The sequence below is a fragment of the Mobula birostris genome, chromosome 5, assembly GCF_030028105.1.
Source record: "Mobula birostris isolate sMobBir1 chromosome 5, sMobBir1.hap1, whole genome shotgun sequence".
NCBI classification, from domain to species: Eukaryota; Metazoa; Chordata; class Chondrichthyes; order Myliobatiformes; family Myliobatidae; genus Mobula; species Mobula birostris.
In genome coordinates this window covers 113,841,113-113,854,614 of record NC_092374.1, presented here as the reverse complement: position 1 = coordinate 113,854,614, position 13,502 = coordinate 113,841,113, and the positions used below count along the sequence as shown (strand labels likewise).

Below are 13,502 nucleotides of genomic sequence, written 5' to 3'. Positions count from 1 at the left end.
TGCTCCAGCATAATCTTCAGATTGCATTGGTCCTGCAAGATGACGCATTTCACTACGTTTTGATGTACAGTACACGGGACAAAGAGAGCTAATCTACTTTAGCACTGAAGCCATCACTTAGACACATTAAAAAATACAGAAAAAAATGAAAGTGATTCACACACAGTACATCTTAAAAACTACAACTTGTAAGCTTTAAAATAATCATGAATTAACAAAAATATCGATCATTTCATCCTTACAGCTATTTCTCAGCATTCAAAAGGCTATTTGTGATCTGCCAAAGGTTGAGGAGGCAGATTTCCCTATGCATCTTCTCAGTGAATCAGCAGAAGACTCGAATGCTAGATTTTTCTTTTTAGTTTCACAGCTGAGAAATTGTGTGGGAGTCATAAATTCTCGACTGGATTTTTCAAGAAAAGTTTCCTGCATGCAATGAAGAGATAATGTAAAAATGGATAATGAATGATCATTGTTCCTGCCAGCTTTGATGGAAAATTCACTTAAGAAGCAAATTATCTGACCATTACTCTATCATTAAAATTGAGAGTAAGCTTTCATGATAAAAGCATATTCATAGCTCTATTCTGTCCGTTAATACATATTCATTAATCCATAATTCTTCATCCAGCAAGTTTTCTGCAGAATATCCATGGCATATCTCATTTGATGACTCAATGGCCAATCCTTCTGTTCATTTCAGGTTAATGATAATTTCACATAACTTTAGGCACAGCTTTGTACACTTGAACTGTGGTGTAATGCATGCTTCTCTTTAACAAGAAATCTTCACATCACTTGTGGTGATGGGAGTGGTTTTATTGGTTACCTTGGCAGATTGCAAGGTAATTGAATGATATAGTGTGAAAATATTTTCTTAAGTGAAAATCTACAATAGATGTTTTAAATTAGTGGTTATAAGCAATACTATTTTTCCTCCAGCAATAAGCAAGTATCCCTCAGGTCAGTAAAATTATAAATCACAACCAGTGGTCAATAGGGACAAACATTTAAGTTTATTCCTCATACAATATTCATGACGTTTTACAAAAATAAATGAAATGTGCAATTTCACTGATACTTTTTTTTAGATAAACCACAAAACTGTCAGAACATTGGAGAAATACTTCTGGTTTCCACAGCTCTGTTCATTTAAAGCTACTTCTCTGATGGCTCTTTCATTTTTGGGAATTTTCATTATCACTTAGTCATTTCAACCTTTTCTTTCACAGAATTTCTAGAGCTTGCTATAGTTGCTCTGTCATTACATATCTTATTAATTTGTTTATAATCACATTTACATATCCATGTCTAATAGTCCTCAGGCACAGTTAAAATATCTGTTGAGTTGAGGAAGAATTCTAAACTACTGGTTTTCAACTAAGCTCCTTTAGCAACATCTCTCACAAACCCCATTTCTAACCTTGAAACAGCTGCCAACAATTTGCTTTTTTTTCCCTATATCCCACGTATGAAAGTGGAATTCAGATTAAGTTAATTGGACACAGTCTGTTGCTTCTGTTGTGGCGGTGAGGGGGACAAGTCTGAGGCAAATTGATTAGACTGTAGGGAGAATTAAAAATGGGATTAATACAGGACTGATGAGAAATGGGGCATGATCAGAGCAGACTCAGAGGGTGAAAGCGACTGTTTCTATATAATGCTTCCCTTTGACGCTAAATTGGAGTTTTCTGGGTCTCATTTGAGAACCACTCCAAAAAATGTCTCTCTGACACTTCTCAACTTGCTTATAAGAGTCTATTTAAAATCACTTGCATTTTTAACCAAGCTTTCAATCACCTATCCCAACTTTTCAGTTTTTTTCTTAGCTAGTTACAATCCAGTAATAAATTCTCTAGACATGCTTTTGGACATTTTATACATGTGAAAAGAATAATGTAAATTAAAGGATAATCATATTACCAGTGATAAGCAGGGTAAAGACAAATCCAGTGACAAATTTGCGATAACAGGAGGAGGTGGTTAAGATATGAAATTTATTATAAAAGTAACTGTATGGGACAGAAAGCAGTGATAGTATGGATCACAATTCATGCCATTTTGCATAGGCAGCAGTGTCAATATAGGCATACTGTATTGCATGAGATGTAAGTTGTACGTTCTTTACCACCCACTCATTTTGACATAAATAATGAAAAGAGATAACTTATTTGATTAAACAGCATGTGATTAAAAATGTAATTATTCACAAGACTTACTTATTGCAAATGTGGGGTAAATGTAACTTCTATTGGAGACAGTTCATCCTAATTCAATCTATGGTATAACAGTACAGTGTAAACAAATTGCCTGAATTATAGAATTGTAACTGTGCAAGTGAAGTCATGATGCAACCATTGCACTGAGGAAGAGATGAATATTTTGAAGCTTTACCTGATCTCCAGATGTACTGTGCTTCTTTAGATGCTTCAAGAATAGCTGCTGTTTGTAGAAAAAAGAAGATCCAAAGCATCATAGGTTTTCTCATTCGCTGCCATGTGCATCGCAGCAGGGCAGATTCATCTCTCAGTCTCATAGTCCAGAGAATTTCAGTTTAACACTGCAGTTTCTGAGGAAGAAATCATTAAGAGATTAGCAACTTTTGCATATTCACCTTTTATCCAGCTTCCAATGTTTTCTTGTTTACAAAGAAACCCTCTTTAAAGAAGAAAGTAATCATCCAATATTGCCCAAAATTAATTATGTAGACATCCAATCTCCAGTCACTTCTCAAAGAATTCTGGATTTCCAATTTCAAACCTGATATCCTGATAACGTCACAATGGGAGCAAGGGTGGACCCAAATGCAAGACACATCTTGTGAGGTTAATTAAATTTAGTTTATTGTTCGATATCAGGAGAGCTAGGCAGGAGCAGGAGTAACGAACTGGACAAGGACTGAGGACTACGACTAGATTGGGACCAAGGGTCTGGGCTAGGACTCGGAATCGGCTCCCAGAACTAGAGGAGACATGAAGAGGCTAGGGTATGGACTCCGAGCCCGAGACTGGGCAAAGACCCAGTACCTGGGTCTTGTCTCAGGCTCGGACCCCAGAACCAGGCATGGACACGACATGGGCTAGGGGGAGGAGGAACATGGGAACACAGAGCCTCGGTCTCGGGAGAGCAGGTACATGGAACCATGGATACATACACAGAAAACAGAGTCGGGACCCCTCCATGGGTACAGGACATAGGGCCGGGACTCACACACAGAACAGAGAGCTGGGACCCCTCCGTGGGTACAGGACATAGGGCCAGAACTCATGACCCTCCGTGGGGTAACGGCAAGACGGCCTGACTTACCCCACAGAGGCGAGGACCAGACAAGACAAGACCAACACGAATGAACACCGGAAAGTACCTATCTAGCTCCGGCGATGAAACTAGACCGAAGTGCAGGCAGGGACTGCAGATGAGGGCTAGAGGCGAGAGGGGCAGAGAAGAGATTCAGACAAGAGGGTAGGACAGGAATCACAGACCGCCAGGCCAAGGACTTGACTCACAACTAGGAAGCCGCCAGGGCCAGGATGACCTGGTGCTTGAATGCCGCCAGGGAAAGGACTTGACTTGGTGCTAGAATGCCGCAAGGGACAGGACTTGACTTGGTGCTAGAATGCTGCCAGGGCCAGGACTTGACTTGGTGCTAGAATGCCGCAAGGTCCAGGACTTGACTTGGTGCTAGAATGCCGCCAGGGCCAGGATTTGACTTGGTGCTAGAATGTCGCCAGGGCCAGGACTTGACTTGGTGCTAGAATGCCACCAGGGAAGGGACTTGACTCGGTGCTTGAATGCCACCAGGGCCAGGACTTGACTCGGTGCTAGAATGCCGCCAGGGATGGGACTTGACTTGATGCTAGAATGCTGCCAGAGCCAGGACTTGACTGGGAGCCTCCGGGTAGTGGCGAGCTCTCAACTCGGCCCGGGAACAGTAGACAGCGGTTCTTGATTCCCTCCGGCGGGTTAACTGACGGACCCACCTCGGTGAGGAAACTTTGCAGGCTCGTTTGGCGAGGTAACTGAATAGAGTTGCTCCAGTGAGGAAAAGGCGAATTACCAACACTCGCTTTGGCAGAGAGTAGGCTTGCTCCGGCCAGATGACATCGGCACACCGTACCTTAGATGACTTTGCAGAAGCTCCCGCGCCGAATAACTGAAAGCCAGAGACTATAAACTATTGGTTCAGCTGAGCATTAATTGCCTCTAATCACCAAAGTCAAGGGACATGAGAAAACAGGGAATCAACGGTCTGGATCGTAACATAAACAAGGTAAATTTAAAGGGACTCCGATCCGGACCGTGACAGATAAATGATCAAGCAGAGAGATTGCACAATGAAAAACAATGGCATAAAATCTTGTTACATTCCTACGTGGGAGAATTGTTCAGACATAATATTATTATTATTGTTGTTAGAATCTTAATTCAACTACATGATATTGACCATGATGGTTCAACCACTGCCAATGCCTTCATCTGCATTGACCCAGTTGTCAATCTTTGGATCAAGCTCCCAAGATAGAGACAATTAGAAATGATTTTCTCAATTATAAATCTCTTTCAAAAAGTAAATTCTTTTGATAGAGTACCTGAATAATTTGAGACTAGTGTGTGGTAAGTGTCGCATGCCTGGGGAGACTCATCAGAACTTGACTACGGTTCTCAAGACTCTCCTGCATTATAGATTTCCTTGAATCATGGCCTTTGTGCTTGCATTTTGACTAATCGAAGAGACAGATTACTCTGATCTGTCAGCAATTCCATCATTGACCCTGATTCAGTTGGTAAATGCTAGCTGTTCCAAAGAGAATTGTGAGTATTTCTTCAAGTCAAGGACCTCTATATATGGCTGGTCAAAGTTAGAAATCACCATTCATCGGCAACAGGTGTTTCAATGCACACTACTACAGGATTTTACATAGAGCCCAACAGCAGAAATGGATTTTGCTATCTTTTCCCAGCATTTATTCAGGGAATATTTTTTTTAACTTCTGTATTAAGCATAATGCAGGATAGGCAGCAACACACGAGGGTATTGGAGGAACATTGCAGGTCAGACAGCATTTGTGAAGGGAAATGGATAATCATTGCTTCAGGTACAAGTCCTTCATCAGGTGATGGGAAAAGAGCTAGCAAGTGATAGGTGTACTGAGATGAGAAGGGGTGCCACACAGATGGAGGAGGGGAGACTCAAAATAGTGACAGAAGCTAGAAGGTGACAGGAAGCTTGTAAAATCCACTGATCTTAAATGGAAATATGGGACTGACCAGGAGGCCTACTAAAGATAACCAGATTAGCTGTGTTTGTCACTTGTAATTTGAAACACCGAAACATACAGCGAAGTGTGTCGTTTGCATCAAGGACATTCTGGAGGCAACACAAGTGTTGACACACTTTCAGCGCCAATATAGCATGCACACAACTTACTAACCCTAACCCATAAGCTTTTAAAATATAGGAGAAAACCCAGACGGTCACAGGGAGAATGCACAAACTCCTTACAGAGAACAGCAGGAACTGAACTCCAATCACCAATCACTGACACTGTAATAGCAACATGCCAATGACTAATCCCAAATAATATCAGATTAAATACATTGTCTAATCTATTTTGATAGATTAGAGGTCAAAGCCTTATCAAAATGCACTAATTAAAGAAGTGTAACATCTACTTCTAATATTTGATTTCAATCAAAACAATTTGAATTAAATTAAAACTAGAAGACACTAGAAAAACAAATTTTCATTTGTAGTAAAGAAAGTATTTAGTTTTTTTTTTCTACTTTTCAGATTCTAATAGGTCTGCTGATGACCAAGATTCTGGTTATTATATATTTATAAATTCCTTAAGACACACTCTTTAAAAGTGCTTGTGATGAATCCAGTACAAGGAACTGAATGGTTCAATGAACCAAGAACACCGACTTTAAATTCTCCAGAGAGATAAGACAGGAATAAGCAAGGAATTGAATGTGACTTTCTTGCAGGAAGGTTAACTAATGCAAATGTAAGCAAACTATTACACTTGAATTATAAAATCAGATTTAGTGGATACATATGCAAAACAAGGAAGCATTTGCAAATAGTGGTATAATCTCCAAGGAAATGTAAATGCTATATTTATCCTACAAGGAAGGAAGAAAAACAAGCAATAAAATATCAGAATCAAAATGGGATTAATAAAGGGTTAAAAAGCATGGCATGCACTGGAATGATCAAAAGCTTTAGAACAAACAGAATGCTGCTAGGTCATGAAAAAGACATCTAAAGAAAACAAAGTCAACCCAGAACTGAAAAGAAGGTCTATATTAGTCAATACTTACTTATTATCAAATTGGTCACCCCTTTCGTTATCATTGATTGGTGGAATTAATTCTATTAAAATGAACATTTTACCTAAATTTATATACCTCTTTCAGGCGTTACCCGTTTTTATCCCTAAATCCTTTTTTGACTTGCAGGACTCTATTTTAGCCTCCTACATATGGAAAAATAAACGTCCTCGACAACTGAAAATGTGGTAGTCAAACATACTTTGAGGATTTGAATACAATTTAGAAAACACTTTGGTTTATTGAGATTCCCCCTTTCTAGTCCCATATATTTAAATTATTTTTTAAGCCTTCTATGACTGAAGTAGTTTTTAAGAATGGGAAAGATTAGGCATTACATTTTCCGGGATCTGTTTGTGGGAGGAAGTCTTTCTTTTTTTGAACAATTGTTAACTGAATATAGTTTACCAAAAACCCATTTTTTTCGGTACTTACAAATTAGAGATTTTCTACAATCTCAGTTATTTACATTTCCTATTAGTCCTGATAAGAAAGTATTAGATGAAATTCTTCATATGAAATCATTCTATAATGGTTCAATGTCCAATATTTATGATATGTTGTTGGGAATGAGAAATGATTCTTTAGACAAAATTAAAAATCTTTGGGAACAAGATTTACAGACCTCAATTTCTGAAGAAACTTGGAATGAGATTTTTAAATTGGTTAATACTTCATTGTTTTGTGCTCATCATTCCCTCCTACAATTTAAAGTGGTTCATAGGACTTATATCACCAAGGATAAGTTATCTCGTTTTTATAGGGATATATCTCTCTGCTGTGATAGGTGTAACAATGGAGAAGCTTCACTTATTCATATGTTTTGGACGTGCCCAAGTCTTGGAAAATATTGGAAGGAAGTATTCCAAACTTTTTCAGTACTCTTTAAAGTAAATTTTAAGCCTAATCCTTTGACTACCCTATTTGGTATTGTTGAAAGGAAAGATATCATTTTGAAGACATCTGATCTGCACATTCTGGCTTTAATCTCTCTTATGGCTAGGAGGGCGCTTTTGTTTAAATGGAGGGATGCTGTTCCGTCTAATCATGCTCAGTAGTTACGGGATGTTATGGCATGCCGAAATTTAGAAAAGATCCGTTGTTCAATTTCTGAATCTAACCAAGGTTTCCAAAATCTGTGGGGGCCGTTTTTAAATTATTTTCATAATCTTTGACTTCTTGTTCAAGTACAGAAGTTGGTTAATAGTATATTTTATTATCCGATAAGTTTTTTTTCTTTTTTTCCCAAACAGCTTCGACTTTGGTAGTGGGTGTAGATCTGTTTTTTAATAAAATTGTTTATATTCTAATACACAAATTAACCTAATTGATATGAATATGGAGTAAGGAGTTTGTGAATGTGATTCAATATACTGTATCTGGTATTATTATATTTTTTCTTTTGTTTTATAACATGTATTCTCTTGGACTCTGTATTCTTCAATATAGAAATCAATAGAAAGCATTGGAAAAGAAGAAAAAGAATTCTTATTTTTGATCTTTGCCCAACTACATTTGGAGACAAGGGAATCAGCAGAACCACTTTTATATGAAACTTCCATAAGTCAAAGCAATTTCTGCTAAAGGGTGTGGTGTACCAGTACCTGTGGAGAAAGTGAACTTAATGAACTACTCCGCACTTCCGTTTTCTTTCTTTTATCATGTGATATTGCATTAGATGAAAGGAGGAAGTCCCATGATCCTCTCATATCCTTTTTGCCAATCAACTGTCCAGCTCTTGGCTCCATCCCTCCCTCTCCTGCCTTCTCCTATCATTTTGGATCTCCCCCTCCCCCTCCCACTTTCATATCTCTTACTATCTCTTCTTTCAGTTGGTCATGACAAAAGGTCTCAGCCGAAACATCGACTGTACCTCTTCCAATAGATGCTGGCTGGCCTGCTGCATTCACCAACAATTTTTATGTGTGTGGCTTGAAATTCCAGCATCTGCAGATTTCCTCGTGTTTAAGGATTTTAAGTTTCACTCATGTGAACTTAAAAGGCTGCCAAGTTAACCACTTGTGAAAGCAAAAGTAAATTTACAATTTACTTTTGGATGCAAATCACTCAACTTGCTTGCTTTCATTTCTAATTACATGGAATAGATGGGTATCCAAATGAAAAGTATTCCCCTAATATCAACATGTGTTTCCTTCTCTTGAAGTCAATAACCATCTCCTTGGCCTTGCTGATATTGAGTACGAGGTTATGGTTATGGCACTACACAGGCAGAATTTCAATTTCCCTCCTATATGCTGATTCATCCACAAATTTGAATCTGGCATTGGAACTGTGCTTACCCACACAGTCATAAGTGTAAAGCGAGTAGAGCAGGGGGCTCAGCACACAACCTTGTAGTGTACCTGTGCTGATGGAGATCGTGGAGGAGATGTTGCTACCAATCCAAACTGTATTCTGCAAATGAGGAAATTGATCCAATTGCATAAGGAGGTATTGAGGCCAAGGTATGGGACCTTATTGATTAACTTCAGGTGATGATGGTATTGAATGCTGAGCTGTAGTCTATAAAGAGCATCCTGACGTATACACCTTTGCTGTCCAGATGTTCCAAGGTTGAGTGTTGCACTGGCAGGCAAATTGGAGTGGATCCAAATTGCTTCTCAGGCAGGAGTTGATATGTTTCATCATCCAACTTCTCAAAACACTTCATTACTGTGGTTATAAGTGCTATTCAACAATAGTCACTGAGGCAGGTTTCTACGTTCTTCTAAGGCAACAGTCTAATTGAAGTCTGCTTGAAGCAAGTGAGTACCTCAGACTACCAAAGCAAGAGATTAAAGATCTCAGTGTACATTCCAGGCAGTTGATCAGCAAGAGATCTTTAGTACTTTGCCAGGTACAGGTTTCCCCCGCCATCCGGAGGTAGAGCATTCCTATGAAATGGTTCGTAAGCCAGAATGTCGTAAAGCGAAGAAGCAATTACCATTTATTTAAATGGGAAAATTTTGTGAGCGTTCGCAGACCCAAAAATAACCTACCAAATCATGCCAAATAACACATAAAACCTAAAATAACAGTAACATATAGCAAAAGCAGGAATGATATAATAAATGCACAGCTTATATAAAGTAGAAATATTTTTCCACAATCATTGCCTGAACTGTTCTCCATAGCGAAAATCTCACGCAAGTGCCGTCAGCAAAAATACGGGCAAGCTCTCTCCAGTAACCTTTAAGCTATGAAGCTGCCAAATCATACCAAATAACCCATAAAAATACACAGCCTATATAAAATAGAAATAATGTATGTACAGTGTAGTATCACTCACCGGAATTGGGATTGCGCGGAGAACACTGTTGATGGTGTGTTAGACTTGTCGGAGTTTGGGTGGTGCAGTGGCCCCCACCCTCCAGGCCGCCAAGCGATACATTGCTGCAAAGCATGCAGTGGTACAACGATAGCCGGGACGCATCCAGCGCATCTTTAAGAAAAAAGCTGAAATAAACATGCTAATTAATTAGGTGCCACCCGGCACGTAAATATCGGCCCAGATCAGTGCTGATTGCATCACCTCTGATCTGGGCCGACAATTACGTGTTGGGTGGCATCTAATTAATTAGCATGTTTATTTTGGCTTTTTTTTTAAAGATGTGCTGTGTGTCTCTTGGCTACCGCTGCATTCTCTGCGAATCGGTATCTGTCCGCGGCTTGGGTGTTGGGGTGGTGGGGCACTGGAGTGTCATCTCATCATCAATCAGGGAGGCAGCTCTTCTCCTCCTGTCTCTGCCCGCCTCGATGTCGAAGGTCGAGGTTTGTCGTCTGCTGTGGCTGATGTGGAAGGCTTGCTTGACTGCTGAGCCTCGTGCATTTTTCTATCATACAGTTCTTTGTAAGCACTCAAACCATCCTGCAAATATCCCCTAAACCGACGTACCCTTTCAAAATTAAAGTTGTACTTTATCATTACTCATTCGATTTCGATTGTTACCCTTTCCTCTTCCAATAACAATAGGTACTCCTGTTTGAGTAATTTTGAGGGGGACAGCTTACCCGGGGGAAGCGACAGTGGCCGTGCCTCCGGCACAGAGTCCGGCCCTGTAGCTCAGAAGGGTAGGGAAAGGAAGAGGAGGGCAGTTGTGATAGGGGACTCGATAGTAAGGGGGTCAGATAGGCGATTCTGTGGACGCAGTCCAGAGACTCGGATGGTAGTTTGCCTCCCTGGTGCCAGGGTTCGGGATATTTCTGATCGTGTTCAAGATATCCTGAAGTGGGAGGGTGAGGAGCCAGAGGTCGTGGTACATATAGGTACCAATGACATAGGTAGGAAAAGGGAAGAGGTCCTGAAAGGAGAATATAGGGAGCTAGGAAGGGATTTGAGAAAAAGGACTGCAAAGGTAGTAATCTCGGGATTACTGCCTGTGCCACGCGACAGTGAGAGTAGGAATGCGATGAGGTGGAGGATAAATGCTTGGCTGAGGGATTGGAGCAGGGGGCAGGGATTCAAGTTTTTGGATCATTGGGACCTCTTTTGGCGCAGGCGTGACCTGTACAAAAAAGACGGGTTACACTTGAATCCTAGGGGGACCAATATCCTGGCAGGGAGATTAGCGAGGGCTACTGAGGTGACTTTAAACTAGAATGGTTAGGGGGTGGGAATCAAATTAAAGAGGCTAGGCGAGAGGAGGTTAGTTCACAACAGGGGGATGGGAACCAGTGCAGAGAGACAGAGGGGTGTAAAGTGAGGGTAGAAGCAAAAAGTAGTAAGGAGAAAAGTAAAAGTGGCAGGCCGACAAATCCAGGGCAAGCATCAAAAAGGGCCACTTTTCAACATAATTGTATAAGGGCTAAGAGAGTTATAAAAGAGCGCCTGAAGGCTTTGTGTGTCAATGAAAAGAGCATTCGTAACAAGGTGGATGAATTGAAAGTGCAGATTGTTATTAATGATTATGATATAGTTGGGATCACAGAGACATGGCTCCAGGGTGACCGAGGATGGGAGCTCAACGTTCAGGGATATTCAATATTCAGGAGGGATAGACATGAAAGAAAAGGAGGTGGGGTGGCGTTGCTGGTTAAAGATGAGATTAACGCAATAGACAGGAAGGACATAAGCCGGGAAGATGTGGAATCGATATGGGTAGAGCTGCGTAACACTAAGGGGCAGAAGACGCTGGTGGGAGTTGTGTACAGGCCACCTAGCAGTAGTAGTGAGGTCGGAGATGGTATTAAACAGGAAAATAGAAATGTGTGCAATAAAGGAACAGCAGTTATAATGGGTGACTTCAATCTACATGTAGATTGGGTGAACCAAATTGGTAAAGGTGCTGAGGAAGAGGATTTCTTGGAATGTATGCGGGATGGTTTTTTGAACCAACATGTCGAGGAACCAACTAGGGAGCAGGCTATTCTAGATTGGGTTTTGAGCAATGAGGAAGGGTTAATTAGCAATCTTGTCGTGAGAGGCCACTTGAGTAAGAGTGACCATAATATGGTGGAATTCTTCATTAAGATGGAGAGTGACATAGTTAATTCAGAAACAAAGGTTCTGAATTTAAAGAGGGGTAACTTTGAAGGTATGAGACGTGAATTAGCTAAGATAGACTGGCAAATGACACTTAAAGGATTGATGGTGGATATGCAATGGCAAGCATTTAAAGATTGCATGGATGAACTACAACAATTGTTCATCCCAGTTTGGCAAAAGAATAAATCAAGGAAGGTAGTGCACCCATGGCTGACAAGGGAAATTAGGGATAGTATCAATTCCAAAGAAGAAGCATGCAAATTAGCCAGAAAAAGTGGCTCACCTGAGGACTGGGAGAAATTCAGAGTTCAGCAAAGGAGGACAAAGGGCTTAATTAGGAAGGGGAAAAAAGATTATGAGAGAAAACTGGCAGGGAACATAAAAACTGACTGTAAAAGCTTTTATAGATATGTAAAAAGGAAAAGACTGGTAAAGACAAATGTAGGTCCCCTTCAGACAGAAACAGATGAATTGATTATGGGGAGCAAGGACATGGCAGACCAATTGAATAATTGCTTTGGTTCTGTCTTCACTAAGGAGGACATAAATAATCTTCCAGAAATAGTAGGGGACAGAGGGTCCAGTGAGATGGAGGAACTGAGTGAAATACATTTTAGTAGGGAAGTGGTGTTAGCTAAATTGAAGGGATTAAAGGCAGATAAATCCCCAGGGCCAGATGGTCTGCATCCCAGGGTGCTTAAGGAAGTAGCCCAAGAAATGGTGGATGCATTAGTGATAATTTTTCAAAACTCGTTAGATTCTGGACTAGATCCTGAGGATTGGAGGGTGGCTAATGTAACCCCACTTTTTAAAAAAGGAGGGAGAGAGAAACCGGGGAATTATAGACTGGTTAGCCTAACGTCGATGGTGGGGAAATGGCTGGAGTCAGTTATCAAAGATGTGATAACAGCACATTTGGAAAGCGGTGAAATCATCGGACAAAGTCAGCATGGATTTGTGAAAGGAAAATCATGTCTGACGAATCTCATAGAATTTTTTGAGGGTGTAACTAGTAGAGTGGATAGGGGAGAACCAGTGGATGTGGTATATTTGGATTTTCAAAAGGCTTTTGACAAGGTCCCACACAGGAGATTAGTGTGCAAACTTAAAGCACTCGGTATTGGGGGTAAAGTATTGATGTGGATAGAGAATTGGTTAGCAGACAGGAAGCAAAGAGTGGGAATAAACGGGACCTTTTCAGAATGGCAGGCAGTGACTAGTGGGGTACCGCAAGGCTCAGTGCTGGGACCCCAGTTGTTTACAATATATATTAATGACTTGGATGAGGGAATTAAATGCAGCATCTCCAAGTTTGCGGATGACACGAAGCTGGGCGGCAGTGTTAGCTGTGAGGAGGATGCTAAGAGGATGCAGGGTGACTTGGATAGGTAAGGTGAGTGGGCAAATTCATGGCAGATGCAATTTAATGTGGATAAATGTGAAGTTATCCACTTTGGTGGCAAAAATAGGAAAACAGATTATTATCTGAATGGTGGCCGATTAGGAAAAGGGGAGGTGCAACGAGGCCTGGGTGTCATTATACACCAGTCATTGAAAGTGGGCATACAGGTACAGCAGGCAGTGAAAAAGGTGAATGGTATGCTGGCATTTATAGCGAGAGGATTCGAGTACAGGAGCAGGGAGGTACTACTGCAGTTGTACAAGGCCTTGGTGAGACCACACC

General features: G+C 40.6%; 1 protein-coding gene across 4 annotated transcripts in view; it reads right to left on the bottom strand.

The window, feature by feature from the left end:
* Positions 1-13,502, bottom strand: part of thsd7ba (thrombospondin, type I, domain containing 7Ba) — a 1,047,195-nt gene that overhangs the window by 940,169 nt on the left and 93,524 nt on the right. For all 4 annotated transcript variants that reach the window (XM_072258592.1, XM_072258590.1, XM_072258595.1 and 1 more), the window contains one exon: positions 2,395-2,569. In XM_072258592.1, coding sequence (XP_072114693.1) covers positions 2,395-2,536 — 142 coding nt within the window. In that variant the 5' untranslated portion in view covers positions 2,537-2,569. The remainder of the gene's footprint in view (positions 1-2,394; positions 2,570-13,502) is intronic.